The following is a 27,366-nucleotide window of genomic DNA, read 5'->3' on the forward strand; positions in this document are numbered from 1 at the left end:
CCTCGAGAAGCCTCGAGAGGTCAGGAGAAGTGGCCCTGCGCAGGCGCGCTGCGCACACCCCCCAGTGGCCGGGTCCCACAGCCCGGGCCTCGTGTCTCCAAGACACTTGCTGGCGAGCTCCACGAGGCTGGCCAATCAGCGTTCGTCCAGCTACCCGCCTTTTCGGGAGGCCACGCCCCCTCCCGTGTTGCTGCCTGGGAGACCAGATGACTGTTCAGTTCTCCAGCTTCAGAAACCTTGGGGTCATTAAGAGGTGGCGTTGCCCTTTTGCCCCTGCCTGCCAACGACTCCTGACCCCAAGGTACCCCATTTCCACAGCTTTCTCCCTCGAATTGGTGCCTACTGGGTGCCAAGCAGAATGTTCCACGCTGGGAACTTTGCCAAGATGGAATTGAGACTTAGTCCTAGTTTTTCCTCATGAAGTTTGCACGTGCTTTTGAGATGCAAGTAAACGGTACATTTTAGAAAACCCATTCTTGGGGCTTGGAAGATGGCTCAGCGGTAGAGTATTTGCCTAGTATGCATGAAGCCCTGGGTTCGATTCTTCAGTACCACATACACAGAAAAAACTGGAAGTGGTGCTGTGGCTCAGCTAGCCTTGAGCAAAAGCAGCTCAGGGACAGAGCCCATGCCCAGGCCATGAGTTCAAGCCCCAAGCCCAGCAGTGGGGGAAAAAGAAAAAAAGGAAAGAAAAGAAAACTTTTTTTTTTTTTTTTTGTCGGTGTGAGCTTGAACTCTGAGCTTAGGCACTATCCCTGCCCTCTTCAGCTCAAGGTAAGCGCTCTACCACTTGAGCCACAGCAGACTTTTCTATGCGGGCTGGCTTTGGACTGTGATCCTCAGATCTCAGCCTCCTCAGTAGCTAGGATTATAGGTGTGACCCACTGACCCCTGGCCAAAAACTCATTCTTATAATGCAGGAGGAGAATGGACTGGAAAAAAGAAATACAACTTTAAAGCCAGGCACTGGTAGCTCAGGTCTGTAATCCTAGCTATTCAGGAGGTCCAGATCTGAGGATCCTAGTTTGAAGCCTGCCCAGGCAGGAAAGTTTATGAGTCTTTTTTTTTCTTTTGGCCACTTCTGGGGCTTGAACTCAGGGTCTGGACATTGTCTCTGATCCTCTTTGTGCTCAAGGCTAGCACTCTATTACTTGAGCCACTACTCCACTTCTGGCTTTTTCTAAGTAGTTTGTTGGAAGTAAGAGTCTCATGGGTTGGACACCGGTGGCTCACACCTGTAATCCTAACTACTCAGGAGGCTGAGGTCTGAAGATAAAAGTTTGAAACCAGCCAAGATAGGAAAGTCCATGAGAGTCTTATCTCCAATTATCCACTAAAAAAACTGAAGGTGGCACTAAGGCTCAAAGTGGTAGAGCACTAGTCTTGAGCAAAAGAGCTCAGGGACAGTAACTTGGTCCTGAGTTCAAGCCCCACAACCAACACAAAAAAATTAAATTAAAAAATTTAAAAAGTCTCATGGACTTTTCTGCCTGAGCTGGCTTCAAACTGTGATCCTCAGATCTCAGCCTCCTGAGTAGCTAGCATTACAAATGTAAGCCACCAGTGCTTGGCTCAGTCATATCTGTAATTAATTACCCAAAAGCTAGAAGTGGAGCTATGGTTCAAGTGGTATAGTGCTAGCCAAGAGCACAAAGAGGATCAGAGACAGCGCCCAGGCCCTGAGTTTGAGCCTCAGGACTGACACACAGACACACACACAAATACAGTTTTAAGTGAAGGTGATCTAGACGAGTAATAAAGAGTAGAATCGGGGCTGGGAAGGTGGCTCAGTGGTAGAGCGCTTGCCTTGTATGCTCGAGGCCCTGGGTTTGATTCCTCAGCCCCACATAAGCAAAAAAGAAAAAAGCTGGAAGTGGCGCTGTGGCTCAAGTGATAGAGTGCTAGCCTTGAGCTGAAGAGCTGAGGGACAGCACCCAGGCCCAGAGTTCAGGCCCCACGACCGGACCAAAATAAATAAATAAAATAAAGAGTAGAGTCCCTGATAGTCCAATGTATTTTGGTCCAAATCGTTTTCTTGTATTCGTATGAAGAAAAGGCTCAGTATTTTGCATTAACTTTGGTAAACTTGGGATCATATGTCTTGCTAAGGTTATCTGCAAGGTGTCTAACATAAAGTTATTCAATTGCTGTAGGTGATTGAACAAAGTATACAAAGATTCCTGCCCTATTTCTGCTTCTATTCTAACTATGCTGTAGACTGGCTCCTCCTAGTGTGCGAGTCTTTCTCTTTGCAAGTCTTCATTTTTTTCATTTGTACATTAGCAGGCGTTGCTAGGTAAAAGAATGGGGTGATTGGGAAAGCGTAAGTGCACTGTTAATTATTGTGTGAATCAACACGAATAATAATTTTAAACCAAAGAATGTGTTCTTTTTCTACTCTCCACCCCTTCCATCCTTTTTGCAATTCCTTTTCTTCTAAGGGTCCCAAGTCAAAAATGAGAGCGATTGGACTCCATCTCCCAGCAGGCCGCGCGGAAATGCGCGTGCGCAGCTAAATCCCCTCCGCCGGTGGAAATTCTTTTCTTCAACTAGCTCATTTGGCTTCCTAGCGGCAGCACTGCATTCTGGGAGGCGTAGTCCGTGGCCGCGCGAACTTCAATTCCCAGAGGGCTTTGGGGCGAGAACCCGGAAGGGGAGGCTGTAGACGAGCGAGTGGGGGAGCCCCGCGTAGTCGAGGCAGCCTCGCCGCGCGGGGATGGTGAGAGCCCCGGGCGGGTTCCGGGGGGCACCTGAGAGTGTGTACATCGGTTCAGGACCGGTAGGTGTGGAGAAAGAGAGCTGTGTTTGGGCGTGGGGAGATGGTTTGGGGGAAGGGAATGGGGGAGTCTGAGGGAGTGGAAGAATGGGGGGTCGGGGAGGGGTCTTGGGGTTAGGGAGGGGGTCATGCTTTGGAGGTTGCTTGTAAGGTTGCTCAGAGCTGGGGAAGGAGGCTCCTGAACTAGGCGTCCAGGCAGAGAACCTTCAGAGAGTGGAATTTCGAAAGGGGTCCAGCTTGGGGGCCTTGAACAGGCACAGGGGTGAGATCTAGGTAAGTGGATGCCATGCATGGGTCTGGTTTTCTGGGTTAGAGTTGGGGGAGGAAGGAAGTTGAGGGGATGGGAGGCAGAAATCAGTGAGTATCGGTTAGGCTCTGAGGTTGGGGGAGGTGACTTGGGAGCCCAGAGTTTGGATTGGATGGAGAGGACATCTCCTTTCCCCCCAATTAGATGGACAGCGGCAAAACTCTTGAGACCATATGACCTGAGGGACCCTTGAGACATTTTTACACCCCAGTGGCACCCGGAGCCGTGTGGTGGTTTATCTCTGTGGGCGGTGCATCGCTCATCCTTTATTCTGCCCGCCTTTGTGATCTAGGCTTGAGTCCTAGACACTCCGATCCATGTCCTGAGGGTAACCAGAAAAAGCCAATGGAAGGATTCTTAAAATCCTTCCCATGAATGGGGTGATAACTTCCAGGCTCGGGGTTGTTGGTGGAGAGTTGCCCATCTCCGGGGTGGGTTATAACTGCTAATAGATTTCCTGCTTTCAGTCCATCCAGAGAGGTATTTTCTCTCAACCAGCCAGGTTAAGAGCATATGCCAGGTTAAGAGCATGCAAGGGATCCCTACAATCTCTTATAGCTAGCACTTCATCATTTTTTGCAAATTATTTGGCTCTGTTTTTTTTTTCATAAAGTTGTTTGTTCCTATTAACTCCTTGGATTCTGATCCCTGTGAGATGAAGTAAGTAACTCCATCCTATTTTACAGAAAGGATGAAGAAGCACAGAGAAGTTCAGCAAGTTTCCCAAGGTCAACTAGCATTACATGTAGCTTTTGGGTACCAGGCAGAATCTGCATTTACCACTATAATCTAGTCCCTTCTACTGAAGTCCCATGTGGGTAGGTCAGAGACCAAAGCAGACTTCTGGTATATATTTAAATTCTGCCATGTACTTGCTGTGTGACCTTGGGTTAGTTTTTTTGTTTTGTCTGAGACTATTTTTTTCCATAGAGCCCAGGCTGAGCTGGAATTCTTTGTGTGTGTGTGTGTGGGGGGGGTGTTGCCAGCCCTGGGGCTTGGACTCAGGGCCTGGGTACTGTCTCTGAGCTTCTTTTGTGCAAGGCTAGCATTCTACCACTTGAGTCACAGCACCACTTTAGCTTTTTCTGTTTATGTAATACTGAGAAATCAAACCCAGGGCTTCATGCATGCTAGGCAAGCACTCTACCTCTAAGCCACATTCCCAGCCTGACCTGGAACTCTTGATATTCCTGCTTCAGCCTCCTGAGTGCTGGGATAACAGGTGGTATATCACCATGGTGGTTGTTTGGTTTTTCTGGTTTATTTTTGTCAGTCATGGGGCTTGAACTCTGGGCCTGGGCGCTGCCCCTCAGCTCTTCAGCTCAAGGTGAGCACTCTACCACTTGAGCCACAGCGCCACTTCCGGTTTTCTGGTGGTTTATTGGAGATAGGAGTCTCATGGTCTTTCCTACCCGGGCTGGCTTTGAACCGCGATCCTCAGATCTCAGCCTTCTGAGTAGCTAGGATTACAGGTGTGAGTCACCAATGCCCAGATTGGTTTTTCTGTTTTATGGGTTTTTTTTGGGACTCTCCTGGCTTGTTGAATGGGATCTGTGACCATAGGAAAGTTCAAGGTCCAGAGAGACAGTATCTGGAAAGTACTTAGGTGAAGTGCTCAGTGTGCCTGTGTTGATTTTTGAACTTGAATGGGAAGCGGGACCAGTAAAGGAAGTATACTCTTATATCTCCTTTCTTTCTTCTCCCAAGTGCCCACACGTCCTGGTCATTTTAGTTCCTACCCCGTCTTGCAGAGCTTCTCTTCTACTCCTGGAGACAGTGCTTAGAAACTCAATCTGTCCCCAGCCAAATATAAATAATTTAATTGCCTAGTCTGGCCCAATTCCAGGTGTTAGGGTAAAGGAGGAATATTTCTAACAACTGAGTTACAAATGTTATTTTTCTCCTGACTTTCCCCCATCTAACCTTTTTTTGTCACTGGGGTTAGCAACTTTGTATTTATTTGGAAGTTGGTTCCTTTCCTAAAAGCCTTCTGGGGTTCATAAATTCAGTGACTGATAATGAAGTGTCAGGCCAGCGTCAGGCCCTTGCTGTGTGTCCTTGGTCTAGCTGCATTCCCATTCTGTGTGTAAAATGTGACCATTTACTCATGAGGTTCTTCTGCAGAAATAGGGAGCCAAGGGCCATTTGGAATTTTTTTTTTTTTTTTTTTTTTTTTTTTTTAGTGAATACTGGAGTTTGGTGTTAATCTCTGAGCTCTGTCCCTTTTTCACTCTTTGCTGGAACTCTCACATCATCCACACCTCTACTTCTGGCTTTTTGGTGGTTAATTGGATTTACCTATTCAGGCTGGGTTAGAGTTTTGATCCTCAGATCTCAGTCACCTGAGTAGCTAGGATTACAAGGTTTTTGCACCACTTCCGGTTTTCTAGTGGTTAATTGGAGATAAGAGTCTCAAGGTGATCCTCAGTTCTCAGCTTCCTCAGTAGCTGGATTACAGGCGTGAGCCACTGGCGCCTGGCTGCATAGCTAATCTTAAACTCACTATGTTGCTCAGGTAGACATTGAACTTGGAATCGTTCTGCTTCAACCTCTTGAGTAGCTGGAATTATAGGTATGACGTAAACTTTTTTTTTGGGGGGGGCCACTCAGGCCACTAACCTAGTCTTTTTTCTTCTAAGTGTTTCTCAGATACAGTTAGATACTAGCTTTGCCAGGACTGGCCTCTGACTAGGATTCTACCTCTACCTTTTGAGTGGCTGGAATTCTAGGTGCCTGGGAATGGAACTTGGGGTCTCAGGTGTGCTGGGCGAACGCTCTACTACTACTCCTGTCCCAATATCTCCACTTTACAATGGTGGCACAGAGGGTCCTACAGCATCCCTAAGAAAGCTGGGCTTGGCACGCCTTGCCTCAGTCCTGTCTGCTTTCAGCATCTGAAGGTTCCTGCCCTCAGGAGTTTTAGTCAGCTGGGATAACCTCACTGTGGGAGTGGCCAGCTGACCCTAAGGCCAAAGAGTCAGGGGCCTGGATTGTAAACAAAAGGCAGTAGATGGACAGGACTGCCAGCACTGGACCAGATGTGTCTTGTACAACAGTGGGGTCCTGCCACCAGTTCCTGAGTTACTGGCATTACATGCCATGGGCATCTTCCTTGGGCTGTACGTGACCTTGGATGGCATCTACTTATTTATTTATTGGGTGGTACTAGGATTGAACCCAGGGCCTAAAGAATGCTAGGCACATACTATCATTTTGTTTTGTTTGGGTTTTTTTTGCCTAGGTTCAAGGCTTACATTCTTATCACTTGAGCCACAATTCCACTTCCATCTTTTCTTTTTTTTTTTTTTCTTTGCCAGTCCTGGGGCTTGAACTCAGGGCCTAGATGCTGGTTCTGAGCTTCTTTTGCTCAAGACTAGCACTCTACCACTTGCACAGTGCCACTTCCCGGCTTTTTCTGTGTATGTAGTACTGAGGACTCGAACCCAGGGCTTCATGTATACTAGGCAAGCACTCTACCATGAAGCCACATTCCCAGCCATCTTCCAGCTTTTTATTTATTTTTATTTATTTATTTATTTTTGGGGCCTGAACTCTGGGCCTGGGCGCTGTCCCTCAGCTCTTCAGCTCAAGGCTAGCGCTCTACCACTTGAGCCACAGCGCCACTTCCGGCTTTTTTCTTTTTGCTTATGTGGTGCTGAGGAGTCGAACCCAGGGCCTCAGGCATGCAAGGCAAGCGCTCTACCACTGAGCCACCTTCCCAGCCCCGCAGCTTTTTATTTTTACTGGTTAACTGGACATAAGTGTCTTGACTTTGCTGCCCAGGCTGGTTTTCGGGTACATTCCTCAGCTCTCAACCTCCTGAGATGCTACAATTATAGGCATGAACACCAGCACCCAGCTGAGCCAATGCTTTTGCTTTAGTTACTTTTCAGGTAGGGTCTTAAGAGTTTTTGCCCCAAGTTAACCTCCAACAATTATCTTCCTATGGCCTTCCTCTCATAGCATGACAGACGTATGCCACCACCCTTGGCTTATTGGTTGAGATGGAGTCTCATGAACTTTTTGCCCAACTGGCTTGGAACTTCAGCCCTCCCCTTGTTAGGATTACAGATGTGCAACAATGGAAGAGTTTTTTTCAGCCAGGAATTGCTTCGGTCCAGGTTGTGTTAGGAAGGATCCAGCGTTTCACATCTGGAAGGGGCTGTGTTTTTAGATCAAAGATGCATTTGCAGAGGTGATTTCTAAGCCAAATCTGAAGGATGTCAGAGGTCAGAGGTCAGCCCCGGGGATAATTGGGAAGCATTTTAGGCAGCGTGTGGAATAGGGAGTGCAGAGGCCTGAGGATCAAACAAGACAGTCCATGCAGAGGGCTCAGAATGCTTAATGAGTGCATGCTTAATGAATGCATGTTTAATGAGTGCATATTTAATGAGCACAGCTGTCCTCATCTTTGTCAGGGTGCCGTTTGTATTGTAGTTTAGACCTGGCGCCCTGGAGATAGCCAGACTCACTTGAAGTCTTGCTACAGAGTTGTAAACAATGGCTCTTCCTTTGGGTTTGTTTTGCTTCTTCATGTTGTTTTGAGACAGCCTGGCCCGGAACTCACTGTGCAATCCAGACTGGCCTCAAACTCTTCAGCCTTGGCCTCCCGAGTGCTGGGATTGCAGGCATGCACCACCACATGTGATCTCCTTAGCTGTTCTGTGCCTCGATTTCCTAGTCTTTGGCAGGACATTAAAAATATCGAAAAGAAGCCTGGTGCTGGTGGCTCACACCTATAATCCTATTTACTCAGAAGGCTGATATCTGAAGATCATAGTTCAAAGCCAGCCCGGGCAGGAAAATCTGAGAGACTTATCTCCAATTATCTCACCAGAAAACCAGAAGTGGTGCTGAGGCTCAAAGTGGTAGAGTGCTAGCCTTGAACAAAAGCTCAAGGACAGTGCCTAGGCCTGAGTTCAAGCCCTATGACCAATCAAAACAAAACAAAACCATGAGAAGAGCCAGGTGCCGGTGACTTCTACTTGTAATCCTAGCTACTCAATAGGCTTAGATCTGGAGGATCCCAGTTCAAGGCCATCCCTGGCTAAAATGTTCTTGAGACTCCATCTCTGAAAAGCCAGCAAAAAGCCAGGCTGAAGGTGTAGTTCAAATGGTAGAGCCTTTACCTAACAAGCAGACTGAGTTCAAACCCCAGTACAGCCTAAAACTCAAAAGTAGTGAGAAGGGAGGTGAATTGGTGAGTTACTGTTCATCTAAAGTGCTGAGAGTCAAGCCAGGCTCTGTGCTCTGGGGATTATGCAGTGTGGTTAATATATTCACATTGGTGATGATTTATTTGGATGTCTTCCCTGCTTGCCATGAGCTATTTCAGGCAAGCTCAATGTCACCTATGTGTCCCTGGTGCAAGCCAGGGCTAGCACCAAGGAGAGCCTCAGTGAATGAAAGTCACAGACAAAGTTTTGCAAATGCCGATGTTCACTAGGGATGGAAAAGGGTGGATTGTCCATTCTTGTTGGGAACGTTCGGTTGATCATTTCATTTTCTTTCCTCAGCAGTCCTGTGAGAAATAGGTTATAGTTTCCCTTTAAGATTGTGGATTTGCCAAAGTCTCTGATGTCATTTTATAAGCTTGATGGTGTTCTGTGGAGGGAAGGTCATTTTCTGCTTTATGTATTTTGAGGCTATAGTATGAAGACCAAGTGTATTCAGAACTTTTATGGACAATGTGTCAATTTGTCCCTAATATCTTTAGCTTTGGCCAGTTTGTGTGTGTGCTCATTCCCGTGTGAGTGCTGATTTTTGGGCTTGAAAACTCAAGGGCCTAGGCACTGTCCCTGAGCTTTTTTTTCCCCTCGAGGCTAACGTTCTACCTCTTGAACCACACCTCTACTGCTGGCCTTTCTGGTGCTTAATTGGAGATAAGTCTCAAGGAGTTTTCTGCCCAAGCTGGCTTCAAACCATTATCCTCAGGTCTCAGCTTCCTGAGTAGCTAGGATTACAGGCATGAGCCACCAGTCCCTGGCTTTTTCTGTTTTTGGAGATCTTCTTACTTTGTAACCCATGTTGGCCTTGAACTCATGATCCTCCTGTTTTCTTCTCTTGAGTGCTGTGTCACCACCAGCTTGAGTGTTTTTGTTGGTGATGTTATGTTTTGCTTGGCCAATTCTTTTTCCATCTTGGTTTTTGGCCTTTGAAAAAAATAGGTGTAGATCTGGGTGCCGGTGGCACCCAGTAATCCTAACTACTCAGGAGGCTGAGATCTGAGGATCGAAGTTCAAAGCCAGCCCTGCCAGGAAAGGCTGTGAGACTCCTGTCTCCAATAAACCACCAGAAAACCGGAAGAGGCGCTGTGGCTCGAGTGGTTGAGCCTTGCGTTTAAGAACTGAGAGGACAGTGCCCAGGCAGCGTTCAACAAACAACAAAAATAGGTGTAAAGCCATGCTGGGTTCTTGTGAGGGGCAGTTAAACAAATCCTGCCTCAGACCTTGCCTTGTTTCTCCAGAATTCAGAGGAGAAGCAGATGGGTCTGCTGACAGCCATGCAGAGTCGCTGGGCTGGGAAGAGGGAACAAACCCTGAGCTCTTCCCTCTGGGCACGTAGCTGGTTTATAAGAAGGAAAGACTGTCTTTGTACAATTTACAACGGTACAAAACAAGAATGGTATTAGGAATGGAGCTCTGTGGAAATCAGGGGGTTGAGGGCGGGGAGACAGCTTGATGATTCTTAGAAATATACTAAGGGGACCAGTGTGAGTCCCAAGGGCGGACCCACCTGGGCTACCTGCTTCCAAGTAGAGGAGACGGCTGGACCTGGGACCCCAGAGAAATAAAACAGTGACTCTGGAACCCGGCTCCCGCTCACACCAGCTCTATCTAACTTTGGGCGGGTCAGGGCCTGTCCTGCCTCGGTTCCCTCACTCTTGCAGTGGAGATGATCAGCCAGGTCTGGGTATTCTAAATCCTGTGTATACCTGGTCACACGTCCCCCAGGCGCCACACTCTGCCGGGTTGCGACTGGACAGGCGGGGTAAACTGCTCTTTTTCTGGAAGGTACTGGGCGGGGAGTCGTGGCAGGTTCTAAGCAGGGCAGTGACAGGGCTAAGTTTGTGCTTTGGGCTGTGGTGTGCAGAGATCGCTGGTATCAGGCAAGGCTGTGGGGGGTGGGCGGGGAGAGCGGGAAACACCTGGCCCTGCACGCTGCCTTTGGGTTGCTTGGACCCACCGGGCGTAGAAAGAATCTGGCCTAGAAAGGGTACAAGCTGTATGTGCAATTTTAAGTTAACCAGGTAATTACTTAAAAAAAAAAAAAAAAAGAAAAGGTTGCTGAGTTATTTCCCATTGTTTTCCTGTACGGAGTGGGGCGCAGCGCTGGAAAGACTGGGGCGCAGACGGGTCCTTGAATGCCAGGCTGAACTCAGTGCGGCGGGGAGGTGAAGTGATTCTAAGCACCTGGTGAAGAACCTCGCTTTCCCACGTTAGCCAAACCTGGGCAGTCTGGATTTCTGGGCTCGCTTCCTTCCGCCCGCGCTGGATTCCCGCGGCCGCCTGGCGCTTTAAATCTGCGCTGTCAATCAGGGCTCCTTTCTAGAGGGAACGTCGGGTACTTCAGCCTCCCCAGTTGACTGCCCTGACCTCTGCCTGCTCCCGGGTGTTCGGTTTCTGTGGACGTGGGGAATTGGCCCACGCTCCCTTCCATAGGGCTGTCTCCACCCCTCCCATCCCCTCTCGCCTACTCCTCCCAATTTCGAAGTTAGGCCCCGTCGCCAAGTCCTTCCTTATATGGACACGGCTCCGAACGGCGGCCGCTCATTGGCCGAGGGCCGCACACGCGCGCGCCTGTCAACAAAGGGGCGGAGTGGAGTGAGTGGAGGGAAAGCGGGGAGGGGGCGGGCCGCTTTCCTGGCGCGCGCATGCGTGTGCTTGCCCCAGCCTGGGGGAGGCGCTGTGGGTGAGCGCAAGCTGCGGGGCAGGCACCTCTAGATTTCTAGGGTCACCTGAAGGGGTCCTTTGAGGGGGGGCACTGACCTTTGCACTAAGTGATATTTGGAGGCTTGGGGAAGTTGTGGGGGCGTAAGGGGTGCTCTTCTGGGGTTCCCTTGCGTTTGAGGGACGCTCTGGGTTTGGGTCCTTTTGCAGTGAGTGATGATCGGCTATGTTTTAGGAGCCTCAGCTTTGAGTGCTTGATGGGTACAGGATGCAGCGCCAGGATTTCAGAGCTCCCACCTGTCTGACCCAGGAGTGGAAGACAATAGGAAATAGGCAGCTGCAGGTGCCTGCGTGTGTGCGCGCGCGTGTGCGTGCGTGTGTGTGTGTGTGTGTGTGTGTGTGTGTGTGTGTGTGTGTGTGTCCGTCCTGGGGCTTGAACACAGGCCTGGACGTTGTCTCTGAACTTTCCTTTACTCTTAGCTAGCGTTCAACCACTCGAGCTACAGCTCCAATTCTGGCTGGTCTTGTTGTTATTGTTTTGTTTTGTTTTGTTTTTGTTATTGAATTGGAGACTTAGGTGTCAACAGACTTTCCTGCTGGCTTCTAGCCCTGATTCTCTCATCTCAGTTTCCTGAGTAGCTAGAATGACAGTCATGAGCCCCCAGCACCACCAGCGCAGGGTTCACCACTCCTTTTTTTTTTTTTTTTTTTGGTCCGGTGGTGGGGCCTGAACTCTGGGCCTGGGCACTGTCCCTCAACTCTTCAGCTCAAGGCTAGTGCTCTACCACTTGAGCCACAGCACCACTTCCGGCTTTTTTCTTTTTTGCTTATGTGGTGCTAAGGAATCGAACCCAGGGCCTCAGGCATGCAAGGCAAGCGCTCTACCACTGAGCCATCTTCCCAGCCCCCATTGTTTTTATTTGTTTGTTTGCTTTTTGTTTTTTGCCAGTCCTGGGGCTTGAACTCAGGGCCTGAGAACTGACCCTGAGCTGCTTTTGCTCAAGGCTAGTGCACTACCACTTGAGCCACAGTGCCATGTCTGGCTTTTTCTGTGTATGTGGTACTAAGGGATCAAACCCAGGATTTTATGCATGCTAGGCAAGCACTCTACCACTAAACCACATTCCCAGCCCTCCATTGGTTTTTAAATACTGATTAACCTGATTGATCTGGAAACAGGAGTTATCTGCTTCCCTGAGGATTGGACATCAGCCTTGATTAGAACTGGGCCCAGTACACTCATGAGTATGCCATTATAACATCTGTGAGGTGTCTTTAGGGACTCTTTGGGCTTCGAGAAATAGTCATTTGGTTTGGAATCTGCCCTGAATTGTAGGAAGTTTTGTGTGTTTGAATGTTGTCTTATAGATGATGGAGGTCTATAGGATTAAAAGGCATAAGGGAAACAGTGCTGGTGGCTCACACCTATAATCCCAGGTACTCGGGAGGCTGAGAACTGATTACATAGTTCAAAGCCAGCCAGAAAAATTAACCACCAAAAAGCAGGGTTGGGGGCATGGCTCAAGTGGTAGTTTCTCCCTGCACCCCCCTCCCCCTCAAAAAAAAAAGCCTAAGCAAGAGTGTGAGTTCAAGCTCCAATAGTGTCACCAAAGAAATGTATAAAGAGTGCTTGGAGTTAGTATAGAATGTTAGGAGTTCTTGGAGATTGGACCATTTTGTGCTGGGGGTTAGTTTTAGGTTTGGTGTTTTAAGTGATTTGGAATGGTTTAGATATTTGGGGAAGAGTATTGAGATTCTAGATAGAAATTTAGGGGAAAATAAGGACCCTGGCCAGGCTCAGTGACTCACAACTGTAATCCCAGCCACTTTGGAGGCAGAGCTAGGGCTGGGCAAAATGTTAACTGCATCCTTACCTCAAAGAACAAGCTGGGCATGGAGGTGCCTCCCCTTAACCTTCTCACCTGTGTGGGAAGCATAGGTAGGAGGATCCTGCTCTGAGTAATATCCCAGGGGAAAAAATCCAGACCTTATGTGGAAAAACAAAAAGCAAAAAGAGCTGGGGAAGAGGCTGAAGTGGTAGGGTGCTTGCTAAGCAAGGCCCCGAGTTCAAACTCCAGTATCACCAAAACACAAAACGGGACTGCTATCGATAGCTGGGAGTGTTCAGAGTTCTCAGATACTGAATGGCGTCTACACACCTTAGAGTGAATATTGCAGTCTGTACTGCAAGAGTAGGCAGATGGTCTTTTTTTTTTTTTTTTTTTAAGACAAGGTCTCTCTGTGTACCCCTTGTTCCTGTTTAGCTTCAAACTCCCAAATTCAGGGCCTGGGCACTGTCCCTGAGCCTCTTTGTGCTCAAGGCTACCACTTAAGCCACAGTGCCATTTCCAGTTTTTGAGTGGTTTATTGGAGATAAGTCTCAGGGGGACTTTTCTGCCTGGGCTGGCTTTGAACCATGATCCTCAAATCTCAGCCTCCTGAGTTGCTAGGATTATAGGCATGAGCCACCAGTACCCAGCCTTGCTTTCTGAGTGCCTGGATTATAGGCATGTACCTCTATGTGCAGCTGGAGAATTGTTTTCTGTTTTGGGGTGTCTAGAAGGAGATGGGTCAGAGAACAATAAATAGGAGTCATAACTTAGTTCCTAGAAAGCAGGAAGTGGGCTGGGAAGGTGGCTTAGTGGTAGAGCACTTGCCTTGCATGCTTGAGGCCCTGGGTTTGATTCCTCAGCACCACATAAGAAAAAAGCCGGAAGTGGCGCTGTGGCTAAAGTGGTAGAGCGCTAGCCTTGAGCTGAAGAGCTGAGGGACAGCGCCCAGGCCCAGAGTTCAGGCCCCACGACCGGACCCAAAAAAAAAAAAAGAAAAAGAAAGCAGGAAGTATAGTGAAAGTTGATCAATCATATCAGTGTCATGACCCAGTTTATCTCCACGTTTGTCATGCACATAAACTCCTCATTGCAAATTAAAATGGTCATTATTAAGAGAGTCCAGAAAGCAAGTGTCCAGATACCAAATTTAATAAGCGACTTTTGTTCTGGACAGTCTCTGCCCTTAGCTAAGCTCCTTTCCACTCTTGAGTCTTGGTGTCCTTTGTGCCAACTTGAGGAAGGAGCTGGGCTGGAACAGGCCCTCTTTCCCAGTGCTCTGTGGTTGGGCTGCCAGGAAGTACCTGAACAGCCTTTGCATAGGTTTGTGGTTTTCCAAGTGATGGTACATGGCTTTAAGAGTGTTCAGTGGCTCGCATCTGTAATCTTAGCTACTTAGGAGGCCAAGATCCGAGGATTGCAGTTCAAAGGCAGCTAGGGCAAAAAAGTCCACAAGACTCTTTATCTCCAGTTAACCACCAGAAGATTCAGGAAGTGATGTTGTAACTCAAAGTGCTAGCTTTGAGCAAAAGAGCCCTAATGCAGTAGTCATTGCTGCTTAGGAGGCAGTGATCAGGAAATGAAGCCTGAGGCCAGCCTAGGCATAAAAGTTCTAGAAGCTCCCACCTTTACCAGTGGCTGTGTAAGGTGACACATGGCTGTCATCCCTGCAACAAAGAAAAGCCCAAATGTGAGGATCACAGTTGAGGCTGGCCCAGGTATAAAGCAAAACTCTCTCAAAATGACATAGATGAACTGGCAGGTCCCAGGCTGGACCTCAACTCTGGATCTTCTTGCCTCAGCTTCCTACATGCAGGGATTACAGGTGTTCACTGCCAGGCCTGGTCAAACAGCCAGCTTCTTAAAGACCTGTCTGGCTCTGGCGTTGGGTTTTTTTTCTCCCCCCTACTTAGTGGGCCTTGCTCCTCCCTCCGGGGGCTCAAGTAGCCAGACTTGTGGGCAGGGCTGGGAATTCCTGTCTTTTCAGAAGCCGGCTACTGGGTGAGCAAAGAGGAAAAAATAATCTGAAGAGCTTGTCCGTACACTGGACTTTCATTTAAGTTTGAAGGTCAGATTGTAGGAAACCTCTGACTGTGAGCCCATGGTTGGCCAGTGTTGAGGGACATGCTCTGTTCAAAGACCATCCACTTGGCATTGCTTATTTACCTTAGATGTAAGGTGGCAATAGAGTTTTCTATGTATCTCTCTCTCTCTCTCTCTATCTTTCTATCTTGTGCAGGTGTTGAAGCTTGAAGTCAGGGTTGTGATCTCTCCTTTGGCTTTTTCCATCAAGGCTGGCACTCTGCCACATAAGCCACAGTTCCACTTTTGGCTTTTTGCTTATTAGTTGGAGGTAAGAGTCTCTTGGATTTGTGTGTCCAGGCTGGCTTTGAACCTTGATCCTCAGCTGTCAACCCCCCTGAGTAGCAAGGATTATAGGTGTGAGCCTTGGGTACCCAGGCAGAGTTCTTTTTCTTTCTTTCCCTTTTATTTTTCATGTTGTGCTGAGGATTGAACCCAGGACCTTGCTAGCTGAATACCCTTCTACCACTTTAACTATGCCCCTAATCTTCTGTTTTTGAGATAGGGTCTTACTAGCTTCATGCAGACTGGCCTCAGACTTTAGATCCACCTGCCTCTGCCTCCTAAGTGTGGTTATAGGAGTACACTACTACACCAGGCTGAAATGGGCTTTTTTTGTGTGTCAGTTGTAGGGCTTGAACTCAGGGCCTAGGTGCTGTCCCTAAGCTCTTCTGCTCAAGGCTCTACCACTTTGAGCCATAGCTCCACTTCCCATTTTCTGGTGGTTCATTGGAGATAAGAGTCTCAGGGGGACTTTCTTGCCTGGGCTGGCTTCCAACCACATTCCTCAGATCTCAGCCTCCTGAGTAGCTAGGATGACAGGCATAAGCCACCAGTGCCTGGCTCAAATCAGAGTTCTTGAAGCTCTAATTTGGTCTAGGTGTCCCCTTTGCTGGTCCAGGGAGGTAAGACTATTCTCTCTGCTCCTCATCTATTTCTTTCTTGTCTGCAGGTCCCATTTCCATCCTGGTCCAGAGGTGCCGTGACCCCCCTGCCTGTTAGCCATCTTCCCCCAGAATGGACCGCAGTGGCCTCTTGCCCTTCCAGCTCTGGTGTCCCCGGCCATTTGGCACCTACTCTCAGAACCAGCCACGGCCACCTTCCGGGGGCCTCAAGCCAGCTACCTGCCCAGAGCCTGGCAGCGTCCCCGAGCCCGACCATGGGCCTGCCCACTCAGAGAACACCCCGCCCGCCTTGGCCTCGGAGGCTCCCGCTTCCCAGCATGCTCCGCTCCTCTCCGCAGCTGCAGCTGGTGACGAGGGTCGGGTCCTGCTGGACACGTGGTACGTCATCAAGCCTGGCAACACGAAGGAGAAAGTGGCTTTCTTTGTGGCCCATCAGTGTGGAGGAGGCAGCCGGGCCAGCTCCATGAAGGTCAAAGGGCACTGGGGCAGCGACAGCTCCAAGGCCAAGCGGAGGAGGCGCTGTCTTGAACCCACCAAGGCTCCTCCAGATCCAGGGGGCCAGGAGGGCTCCCCAGCTGCCGAGGGGGGCCCAGGCTCAGCTGGGGACGATGTGGACCTGCTCTCGGTGGCCGAGATGGTGGCCTTGGTGGAACAGAGGGCTGCCCTGGCCCTGCAGACGTACCCACGGCCCACTGCCCCGGCCCCCGTGGTTTTTGTGTCAGCCGAGCAGGGGGGGCCCCCCAAGGGGTTGGGGTCCGAGCGGCGGTCCGGTGGTGGTGGTGGCAGCGGTGACTGTAGCCGTGTGGCTGAGGCGGTGGCTCACTTTGAAGCCCAGAGGGACAGTCCTCCCACCAAGGGCCTCCGCAAGGAGGAGCGGCCCGGGCCGGGGCCTGGGGAAGTGCGGATTGCCTTCCGGATCTCCAATGGCCGTGAGTCCCGGGCAGCCGATGGCAGCTTGACCAGCGCGGGCGGGGGCCGGCCTGGTTGTACCTATCCTGGTAGCCCAGGCCCTGGGGCACGAGCCAAGGACAAGATCACCTGTGACTTGTACCAGCTCATCAGCCCCTCTAGGGACGCCCTGCCCAGCAACGTGGAGTTCCTGCTGGCCAGGGCGGACGAAGCTAGCGAGGGGGAGACCTCAGCTCCTTCCAGGCCAGACGACACCCCCCCGACACCCCCTCCTCCACCAGCCCGGGACTGCGGCGCATCGGGCTTCCATGTGGACGTGGTGGTGACAGGCGTGGTGGACGAGTGCATCTTCTTTGGCAAGGATGGTACGAAGAACGTGAAGGAAGAGACGGTGTGCCTGACGGTCAGCCCCGAGGAGCCACCGCCACCGGGCCAGCTCTTCTTCCTCCAGTCGCGGGGGCCCGATGGGCCCCCCGAGCCACCTCCAACAGACACCTCGAATGCGGTGACAGGCCCCGACGACACGGAGGGGCCCGCGGACACATCCCTGTGCCGCCTGTACCGTCACGTGTCCCACGATTTCCTGGAGATCCGCTTCAAGATCCAGCGCCTGCTGGAGCCCCGGCAGTACATGCTGCTGCTGCCCGAGCACGTCCTGGTCAAGATCTTCAGCTTCCTGCCCACCCGGGCCCTGGCCGCCCTCAAATGTACCTGCCACCATTTCAAGGGCATCATCGAGGCGTTCGGCGTGCGCGCCACGGACTCCCTGTGGAGCCGGGACCCGCTCTACCGCGACGACCCCTGCAAGCAATGCCGCAAGAGGTACGAGAAGGGCGATGTGTCGCTCTGCCGCTGGCACCCCAAGCCCTACCACCACGACCTGCCTTACGGACGTTCCTACTGGATGTGCTGCCGCCGAGCTGACCGCGAGACACCCGGCTGCCGCCTGGGCCTGCACGACAATAACTGGGTCCTGCCCTGCCACGGGCCCGGCGCCGGCCGGGTGGGGCGGGAGGAGGGGAGGTGAAGCTGGGGGGGGCGGGGGTGCCCGCCATACCCACCTCTTCCCCCTCTGGCCAAGAAGCTGGGGAGATGGGGCTGAGCCACCAGCCAACACCCCCAAAGTCCAGGCAATTGTTGATTCCTCCATACACACACACCCCACCAGCACAGAACTGAAATCAGGTTTGGGGGTGAACCGAGAAAAACCTTGTGGGGTTTTCTACTCTTCAGAGCAACGGACTCTGACATAGGGCGGGTTTGTTTTTTAAAAAAAAAAATCAGCATCTCAAAACTATGGAGCCGCCCCCCCCCCCATGCTATGCCCCAGGGAACCCCACCTACCCACCCACCAGCCGGGAACAGATGGCAGCTAATTTTGGTACCACCCCAGGCTTCCCCAGGGCTGGCCCTGCTCCTTCCCAGGCCTCCCTCATCTTTTTTCTGAGGCTGTGTCCTCCCCAGAGAGCTGGCCCCTCTGAGCACCCCGCCACCCCACAGCTAGGGGGGGGCCACCAGATCATAAGTTGAATTTGGTACTTTTTCATGGCCATTTCTAGATGGTTTTCTCCATTAACAGAAAAAAAAATTTTTTTAATCCATTTTTTCCCTTATCTTCTAATTTACTCGTCTCTCCTTCCCCTATAGGGGGGAAAGGAATAAAACCCCAGAATCTAGAAATTTGTTTCTGTGGTTTTAAGCTGTTGCTCTCTGCTTTGTCCCCTCCCCTCCCCCCATAATGCTGTGAAACCTTCCCCTGGCTCTTACATGCGCGCGCAGGTGTGGTGGGGGGGGGGGGGGGCAGAGCACCAGGACTGTGGGTCTGAATTTCTAGGTGATTTTTCCCTCTCCCACTCCAGGTACTTCTTGAGGTGTTGGGGATCTTTGACCCCAGCCCCATTTCTTTAGAAATCTTTCAGTCAACTGGGATCTAGGTCTTCAGGCCATTTGGTCTGGGGTATTGTTTTGTTCCTTCTGTTAATTTTTTTTTTTTTTTTAATTTTCCTTTTGGTTTTGGTTTCTCATTGTTGTTCTGGAAGCTTCTAGCACGTGGCATCTGACCGATTTTGAATTGGTCCTTTCTATAAAGTCAATATTTATAAGGCTGGGTCCAGACTGGTCTTTATGTTGTTAAAGGGTTTGGGGGGAAGAGAGCTGTGGGCCCGAGTGCCAGGCAGTAGAAAAGATGGGGTGGGGTGGGGTACAAGTCCCTATATTTGGGTTATTTGTGATATTTGTGACTATTTGGATTGGATCTTTTTTTTTTTTTTTTTTTTTTGTCAGTAGTGGTCTTGAACTCTGGACCTGGGCACTGTCCCTCAATTCTTCAGCTCAAGGCTAGCACTCTACTACTTGAGCTACAGCACCACTTCTGGTTTTCTGGTGGTTTATTGGAGAGAAGAGTCTCACAGGGTTTCCTGCCTGGGCTGTTTTGGAACTGCGATCCTCAGATCTCAGCCTCCTGAAGAGCTAGGATTACCAGCATGAGCTACCAGCATCTCGGCTTGGTTTGGATCTTAAAATCACAAAATAGTACTAACTTCAAGATTTTTGATTAATTATTCATTTATTTATTTATTTATATATGCCAGTCCTGGGGCTTGAATTCAGAGTCTAGGTGCTGTCCCTGAGCTTCTTTTGCTCAAGGCTAGCACTCTACCACTTGAGTCATAGCATCACTTCTGGCTTTTTCTGTTTATGTGGTACTGAGGAATCGAACCCAGGGCTTCATGCTTCACCCAGGCAAACACTCTACTACTAAGCCACCTTCCCAGCTCTATAAGATTTTTATTTCTTTATTAAAAAAAAAATCTGGGCTGGCTTCAAATTGCAATCCTCAGATCTCAGCCTCCTGAGTAGCTAGGATTACAGGCATGAGCCATTGGTACTCAGCTATTATTGCTCTTTAAAGAGTCATGGATAAAACTCAGTAGCCTAGCTGGGCACTAGTGGCTCAAGCCTGTAATCTAGGTATTCAGGGGGCTGAGATCTGAGGATCACAGTTCAAAGCCAGCCTGGGCAGGAAGGTCTCTATGAGGCTCTTATCTCCAATTAACCACCAGGAAACTAGAAGTAGCACTGTGGCTCAAAGTGGTAGAAAGCTAGCCTTGAGCAAAAAGAGCTCAAGGACAGAACCCATGCCCTGATTTCAAGGCCCAGGACTGACAAAACAAAACAACAAAAAGCCTCAGTGGCCAGGTTAAACAGTCAATTTAACACAACTGATGAAAAGTTTATTGAATTAAAGGTGGTGAGAAAAATAAGAGTACAGACACACATATACACACACAGACACAAACCCTGAGAAGACATGAAAGGTTATGGAGATAGAGTAAGATCTGATGTACATTCCAGGATGGGGGAAGGGGAAGAATTAGGCAAGATTAATAATGCTTAAAGACATGGCAGAGGGCTGGGAAGTTGGCTCAGTGGTAGAGCGTTTGCCTTGCATGCCTGAGGCCCTGGGTTCGATTCCTCAGCACCACATAAGCAAAAAGAAAAAAGCCCAAAGTGGTGCTGTGGCTCAAGTGGTAGAGCGCTAGCCTTGAGGTGAAGAGCTGAGGGACAGCGCCCAGGCCCAGAGTTCAGGCCCCATGACCGGACCCAAAAAAAAAAAACATGGCAGAGTTGCTGCTGGGAGCCATGGCTCAAATGGTAGAACACCTGCCAAGTAAATATGAGGCCCTGAGTTCAAAACCCCAATACTAGAAGAAAAAAAAAAAAAGCAGTCCTTCTATACACCATGCTATGAAAGCCCAGTGATGTGGTTTTTGGGAATTGGTTTCTCTTTTTCATTTTCTGAAGCTTAAAAAACAGTAATTCAAGCCGGGCACTGGTGGCTCTTGTTTATAATCCTAGCTACTCTGGAGGCTGAGATTTGAGGATCAAAGTTTGAAGCCAGCCCTGGCAGAAAGGTCTGTGATACTCTTCTCCCATTAAGCAGCAAAAAGCTAAATAAAATGCTACCACCTAGCTGCACCCCCAGCCTGCCTTCCTCTCTTCTGGGGTGTTTTAGACAGCCGAGCACAAACCAACCTGTAGCCTTTAAGATACCGTGTCCCAAACTCATGATCAAGATTCTCTCATGTATTCAGCCCCTCCCCGAAGTCCTGCTTCAGTAGGTCTGCAGTTGGGACTTAGGAGTCCAAGCGTGGTTGTGCAAGCCTTAATCCCAGCTCCTTGAGAGACAAGAGGCAGGATGGTCAGATCCACGCAAACCTAGCAGCCAGACCCTGTCTTAAAAAGAAAATTAAAAGAATCTGTGATACAGCACTTGCAGAGTTCCACTCCCACTTCCTCACAAAAAAAAAAAAGGATGGTTTGATGAAGGAAGAAATGGAGCTTCATCTGATGTATTCTGACTAAACTTGCTGAGCATGGAGCTTCCTCAAAGTATCTTCTCAGGTACCCTTGTTCTGTGATTGTGCTTCCCAGTTCAAAGGGTTCCCTATTGAAGTGCATTGGGAACCACTACAGTTCTCTTGCCTGACTGGAAATTTGCCTTGTGTCACCAGGATGCATTTAACGTCTCGCATTAGAACTTTGATCTTTGATCCCTCATTCAAGCAGTGGCATACTGGATCAGAGAAAACCTGTCTTCTAGAAGCTGGCCTTTCATTTCTGTTCCTGATTCTGCAGTAGCAAAACTGTCATTGTGTAGATCGGGCAGAGAGGAAAGCATAAGCCGAAAAGAATTCATTTGGTTGGGTTGGTTGCTAGCCCAACCACAAGAAGCCAAACCAGCCCTTGCTGGCTAAAAGCTCGGCATCTGGTCCATGGAAACCTCCAGTATAGCTGTGGACCCAAGAGCAGGGGCCAAACTCGTAGTCTTCGTCTCACCACCCGCTTCAACATCCATTCTGTGGTCCCTTCTGTGTCCTTGAAGTGGCCTTGACCCAAGTAGGAGCTGACGGGATAGGTGAGGACGAAGCCACTCCTGAGGTAGATCTGGACTTGTCCCCTGAGGGGTGCTTCTGGAGGAAGGTCTCCTCTGGTACTGTCCCCTCCAGCCTAGAGCCCCAGATACTCAGCCAGGAACACAGCCAGGATGCGGCTGAGATTGTGCACCGTGGGTGGATGGAGATTGGCCTCGGTGTCTGCAGGAGTATGCCAGACAGTAGGAAAGGGCGTGGCGATGAGGTGGACCACCGGGACCCCTGGAGGGAAGAGAGATGACGGTCAGGACTGTCCCAGTCCACTGCTCACCCAGAGACAACCCCATTTTACAGATGGACAGATCAAGACCTGGAAGTTAAGCAGCTTGCCTCTAGTCCTGGTCCTGGAAAGTGGTCAGGGCCAGGAAGTATGGCTTCCTTGTTTTGTTGGATTTCTTTTTTTCTTGTATCAGTAGTGGGACTTGAACTCAAGGCCTAGATGCTGTCCCTGAGCTTTTTGTGCCCAAGGCTAGCACTCTACCACTTGAGCCAAAGCCCCACTTGCGACTTTTTGGTGGTTCACTGTAGATAAGTCTTGTGGACTTTATTGCCTGGGCTGGCTTTGAACCATGATCCTCAGCTCTGAACCTCCTGAGCAGCTAGGATAGCAGGCCTGAGCCCTGGGTGTGGTTTGCTGGGCCCTGTACTGGGCACATACCTCTGCGGAGGAAGGGGATGTGGTCATCTTCCACAGAGCCAGGGGGCTCCCCAGGTTGGAAATACATCACCTCTTGGGGGTGAGACTGCAGGAGGTTCAGCCGGTGCAGGCGTTTCTCTGAAGGTGTTGCAGTCAGAGAACAAGGATCAGTCCTCAGCATTGGAGGGAGCCAAGGCTCCCAGAGACAATGCACTGCTCACGCCAACGCAAACCAGTTGTACATATTTTTATGCCAATACTAGGGCTTCAAATCAGTCCCGTGCTCTCACATGGCTTGGCTTGCCTGCTCGGAGCAGGTGCTGGACTACTTAACCATGCCTGCAACCCAGCTTTTTTGCTATTTAATTGGCGATGAAGTTCTTGAAGACTTTTCTACCTGGGACTGGCTTTCAAGCCTCAAGCCTCTGATCTCAAGCTCTTCAATAGCTAGGATTACAAGCATGAGCCACTGGTGACCTTAAATTGATCACCACCTCTGGAGTAGTTGGGATTACAGGTGTGAGCCACCACACCCAGCCCATTTGTTTTTGAGACCAGTTTCTCCTTCTGTCACCCAAACTTGGTCTAGAATTCACTATGTAGCCTAGACTGGCCTTGAGCTTATAATCCTGCTTTGGCCTCTGGAGTGCTGAGATTACAGGAGTGCACCGCCACACCTGGCTCATAAAGTACCTTTATTAGTGTCGGCATCATGATCATTTTACAGTGAAATGAGCAACTTGCTTGAAATCCCCCTGCTGCTAAGAGGCAGACCCAGGATTTGAAACCAGGACTGGCTCTTGCCAGAGCCCCGTTCTATAATCCCTACCCTACACATCTCATCCATGGGATGTTTGTGATTCTGCCCTGGTTCCTTAGAGACCAGGGCGGTAAGGAAGTTTGGGTGCTGAGGGCGGGGGGCTCCCCACTTACCAATGCTCCTTAGTCGCTGGAACCAGCGGATGGTTCGGGGGAAGTGGCTGTAGAAGGTGGGGTTTGGGGCTCCCAGGAGATCAAGAAGCACAAAGAGCTCCTGGGAGGAGAGAGAGGGGAAGGGGGGGCCAGGACTGGAAGGAGCCGTGGGATCCTGGTAACTCGGCCTTAACCTTCTCCCTCCCTTCCCAGAGGCCAGTGTGGGTCCCCCAGTCTTACGATAGCTTGGATCCTCGTGGGGCCAGGGCTGTGGGGTATGGACTCCATGAGCTGGGCCAGGTGCCGGGACCCATAAAGGGAATCTCTGGGTCCCCACTCTTTCAGCGCCTCTTCCCCGTCCAAGAAGAGGAGCTGCAGGGTTACTGGCACTGCCTGGAGGACAGAGGGCAGAGGCTGGCTCAGTGTGGCTCTCAGTCTCCAGGCCTGCCCACCTGCACAGCCAGGTCGGGCAGGTCAGGTGTCCTTGCTCATACACTGTGACCTGTAGAGTATACAGCCAGGTATTTTTTTTTGGAGGGGGGGAGGGAAGAGGGGGGCTGTCCTGGGGCTTGAACTCAGGGCCTGGGCACTGTCCCTGAGCTTCTTTTGCTCAAGGCTAGCACTCTACCACTTGAGCTACAGCAACACTACTGGCTTATGCTGTGTATGTGGTACTAAAGAATCAAACCCAGGGCTTCATGCATGCTAGATAAGCACTCTACCACTAAGCCACATTCCCAGCCTCCATGAGACTCTTATCTCCAATGAACCACCAGAAAACCAGAAGTGGCACCGTGGCTCAAAAGTAGTAGAGTAATAGCCTTGAGCAAAAGAATCTCAGAGACAGCACCCAGGGCCCTGAGTTCTAGCTCCATGACTGACAAAAATAAAAATGTAAATAACTGAAGTAGTCCACGTGCTGTGTAAAGAGCAAGTGCAAGTGCCCTGGGGTAGGTTTGAGAGACTTGGGGATATGGGTGTGGCTGGGACAGAGTCAGGGATGGGAGCACACCTAATATGTAACAGAACATAATATGTAACATAAGGACATTATTTTAGGCCTAGGATGCTGTAGCGGGGTATGGTAAGGATTGGGGAAAGGCAGGACAGGATCTGACATTCAGGGGTTAGAAAGACTTCCGTGGCTCAACGTAATAAAATGTGTCAGAAGATGAGAAACACAACAAAGGCAGAGGAGAGCAGGGACTTGGCTCAGGGTGGAGATGATCTCTCGCTCTCCCCCCACCCTGGCCTCACCTGCTGCTTGGCCTTGCTCAGCATCAGATCTAGGGCCTGGGCCAGCTCCAGTAGCAGGGCACAGGGCACAGCGGAATCTGTGGCCCCCACAAAGGTGGCAGACCCGGGAGGGAAGAGCTTCGAGTCGTAATGGCAGGCCAGGGTGAGGTGACGGGCAGCTCCTGGGTCCAGGGTGGCCACCACGTTTCCAAAGTCCAATGGCCCCAGGGGTGTCGAGGCCGTGAAGGGATCCAGCTCCACATGCCAACCTGCTGTCAGGGCCCGCAGCGTGGCCTCCAGGAACTAGTGGGGAGAGAGAGATGGGAGGGTGGACAGGGACTGGGGAAGTGGGGGGGAAGGGTCACGTGACCTGAGTCATATGGAAAAGTCAGGTTGACCTGAAAGTCCTACTTTGGCATACATTACTGCTTTGACATGGATTCCTCCTGAGCTCCAGCTGTTGGGGTGACCCCACCTCTTAATGTCAACAAGACATCACAGCTTACTCTTAGCCCCGTATGTGTGTGTGTGTGTGTGTGTGTCGCTTGCTCGCTCACTCACGTGTGCATGAGTAAACATGCATGCACACATGTGCCCCAGTACTGGGGCTTGAACTCAGGACCTGGGCACTGTCCCTTAGCTTTTTCACTCAAAGTTGGCACTCTACCATTTGTCACACTTCCACTTCTGACTTTTTACTGGTTCACTGGAGATAAAGAGTCTCACCAGGCTGAGAATGTGGCTGAGTGGTAGAGTGTTTGCCTTGCATGCATAAAGCCTTGGGTTCAATTCCTCAGTACCACATAAATGGAAAAAGCCAGAGGTAGCGCTGTGGCTCAAGTGGTAGAATGCTAGCCGTGAGTAAAAGAAGCTCAGGGACAGTGCCCAGGCTCTGAGTTCAAGCCCCCAGACTGCAAAAAAAAAAAAAAAAAAAAAAAATCTCAGCAGCTTTCCTGCCCAGGCTGGTTTCAAACTGTAATCCTCAGATCTCAGCCTCCTGAATAGCTAGAATGACAGGCAGGAACCACCAATGTTCAGGTTTAAAGAGCTTTTACTTGTGCTACAGGATGATCTAGGGACCCTGTGGGTGGGTAAAGCTCAAGAGCCAATCCCATGATCCAGACTGAGGCCTGAGGAGGTTAACCATTTTTTTTTTCATTTGCATAATGAAGATCATATTGGTTCTCACCTCAAGGGGCCGCTGGTGACTTGTGCTTAACTCAGTAAGCTTTTGAGGGAAGGTAATGCAGCGTTTGGGAGTCGGGGGGTGTCTATACCATCATGGATCCCTAGGGTCATCACAGAATTCTCTGCCTCTTAGCTGTTGGATCGCACCCTGGAGGGTCAGGGATTGGATGTTGGACCCTTTTACCTTCCTCACTTGGAGATTGCCTGGGCTACCCGGGGTGCGTACAATCAGCAGAGGGCGCAGGAACGTCCCCCAGAGTCGCTGTGGGTCCAGCTGCCCCACCACCATCCGCAGCTTGGCTTCCGGGAGGCTTCCAATCAGCGGGGCCTGGGGGTGGGAAGTGGAGATGAAGATGAAGATGAGAAGGATGAGAGCAGTCCCGCATTCAGGCTAAACCCCAAGGCCCTGCAGCCCAGAGAAGCTGGCGACCTCCTCTAGGCATAAGCGATGCTTAGCATAAATCAGGAAAAAGTCCCATCGGGTTGGTCCAGCCCACTTCAGTCCTGAAGGAAAAATAAATCTAAGGAGAGAGAGGAGAGAGAGAGAGAGAGAGAGAGAGAGAGAGAGAGAGAGAGAGATTTTCTTCCAAATACTCGAGGCATAGGTAGAACCCCGCTATCCCAATCTTGCTATATTCCAGACTCTTCCTCTTAAGGGGGAGGAGCAGGAAAATGACGATTACAAAATTAAGATTTTTTTTTTAAAGCTCCCAAAGCCTTAGTCTGTGGATAAGGGGCATGCATTCCATGGACGGAAAAAGGAGATGGCACCTGCGGCTAAGGCCATCCGATACAGCCACGTCAACCCGAGACTTCGGGGGACGGGGCAGGAGGGAACCGGGGTTCCCTTCACCTCCCCCCGTCCTCCCCCCCCCCCCGCCCAACCTCACCCGGTGCTCCCGGCCCCGCGCCAGCTCCTCGTTCCATCGGCGCCAGCCGCTCCAGAGAATGAGCAACGCGGTGCCCACCGCCAGCGCCAGCAGCAGCAGGGGCAAGGGCTGCACGCGGGGGAGCAGGCGGCGCTTGCGGGGTGAAGGTGGCTCCATGAGACCCCGGTCCCCAAGCCGGAGCCGGGGCCGCCCGCGGCCCCCCGAACGCATGACAGCGTGGCCCGCAAGCCGGTGGGAGACCGCGGAGCTAGTTCAGGCCCAGCCAAGGTCCACCCCTCAAGCAGCGAAACCAATGGGAGCGCGCATCCTGAGGACACGCCTACCGACCTCCCCGGGGATGTTGGGGTTGGTCACCGCTCCCCCTTCCCCCGAGGGTTGCACAACCCAAAAGGGAGCGCCGGGGCGAGGGTCCGCCTCCGCGGAGCGGGAAAGCCAATGGTTAGCTTCTAGTCGTGGAAAACATTGGATCTCCCGCGCTCAGAACCATGCCCCTCCCGGATGTGGGCTCGGGATTGGTCGAAAAGATCAATTGACAAACCCACGGACCATCCAGGAACCGAAAGGGGCGGTACCAATCGCTGAAGCAAAGAGAGGATTGGCTTCGTCGAGACCGCGCCTCCTAGGACAAGGCCGGCGGGCATTTGGAAATGAGTACTTCCCGCTTTCGACTTACATCATTCTACCGCAACCTAAATAAAACCGCCTTTCTTTTCCTCTCTACGCTCGTGAACATCTTCCCGGTAGGGCCCAGAATGAGCCGTTTGACTCAAAAGCTTTTAACAACCGCCCCCATCACTGCACAGCTGGCTGGGCGTCGCTATGGAAACAGGCCACGCCCCCACCCACTGGTTGGATTTGCGCGTGCGCTCACG

At 50.7% G+C, this 27,366-nt stretch overlaps 2 protein-coding genes across 4 annotated transcripts; one reads left to right on the forward strand and one right to left on the reverse strand.

Annotated features, from left to right (window-relative positions):
- Positions 1-2,656: 2,656 nt before the first annotated feature.
- Positions 2,657-18,801, forward strand: LOC138812904 (F-box only protein 46). Of its 3 annotated transcripts, none has more exons than XM_070001156.1 (2): positions 2,657-2,779; positions 15,836-18,801. In XM_070001156.1, exon 2 carries the CDS (start codon positions 15,901-15,903, stop codon positions 17,722-17,724), a length of 1,824 nt encoding a protein of 607 aa, XP_069857257.1. In that variant the 5' UTR covers positions 2,657-2,779; positions 15,836-15,900; the 3' UTR covers positions 17,725-18,801. The 3 variants fall into 3 exon arrangements, with proteins under 3 accessions (XP_069857257.1, XP_069857259.1, XP_069857258.1); XM_070001158.1 differs by lacking the exon at positions 2,657-2,779 and adding an exon at positions 2,929-3,049; XM_070001157.1 differs by lacking the exon at positions 2,657-2,779 and adding an exon at positions 15,069-15,154.
- Positions 18,802-19,908: 1,107 nt separating this feature from the next.
- On the reverse strand, positions 19,909-26,726 carry LOC138812905 (glutaminyl-peptide cyclotransferase-like protein). Its single transcript, XM_070001159.1, has 7 exons — positions 26,495-26,726; positions 25,789-25,932; positions 24,438-24,719; positions 23,421-23,573; positions 23,202-23,301; positions 22,290-22,406; positions 19,909-21,853 (listed from the first exon to the last, which is right to left on the reverse strand). The coding sequence occupies exons 1-7, from the start codon at positions 26,702-26,704 to the stop codon at positions 21,708-21,710; spliced, it is 1,152 nt and encodes a 383-aa protein (XP_069857260.1). The 5' UTR covers positions 26,705-26,726; the 3' UTR covers positions 19,909-21,707.
- Between the last annotated feature and the right edge of the window lie 640 nt (positions 26,727-27,366).

This window comes from Dipodomys merriami, unplaced genomic scaffold (assembly GCF_024711535.1).
Source record: "Dipodomys merriami isolate MVZ:Mamm:240054 unplaced genomic scaffold, mDipMer1.0.p SCAF_57, whole genome shotgun sequence".
Taxonomy (NCBI): Eukaryota; Metazoa; Chordata; class Mammalia; order Rodentia; family Heteromyidae; genus Dipodomys; species Dipodomys merriami.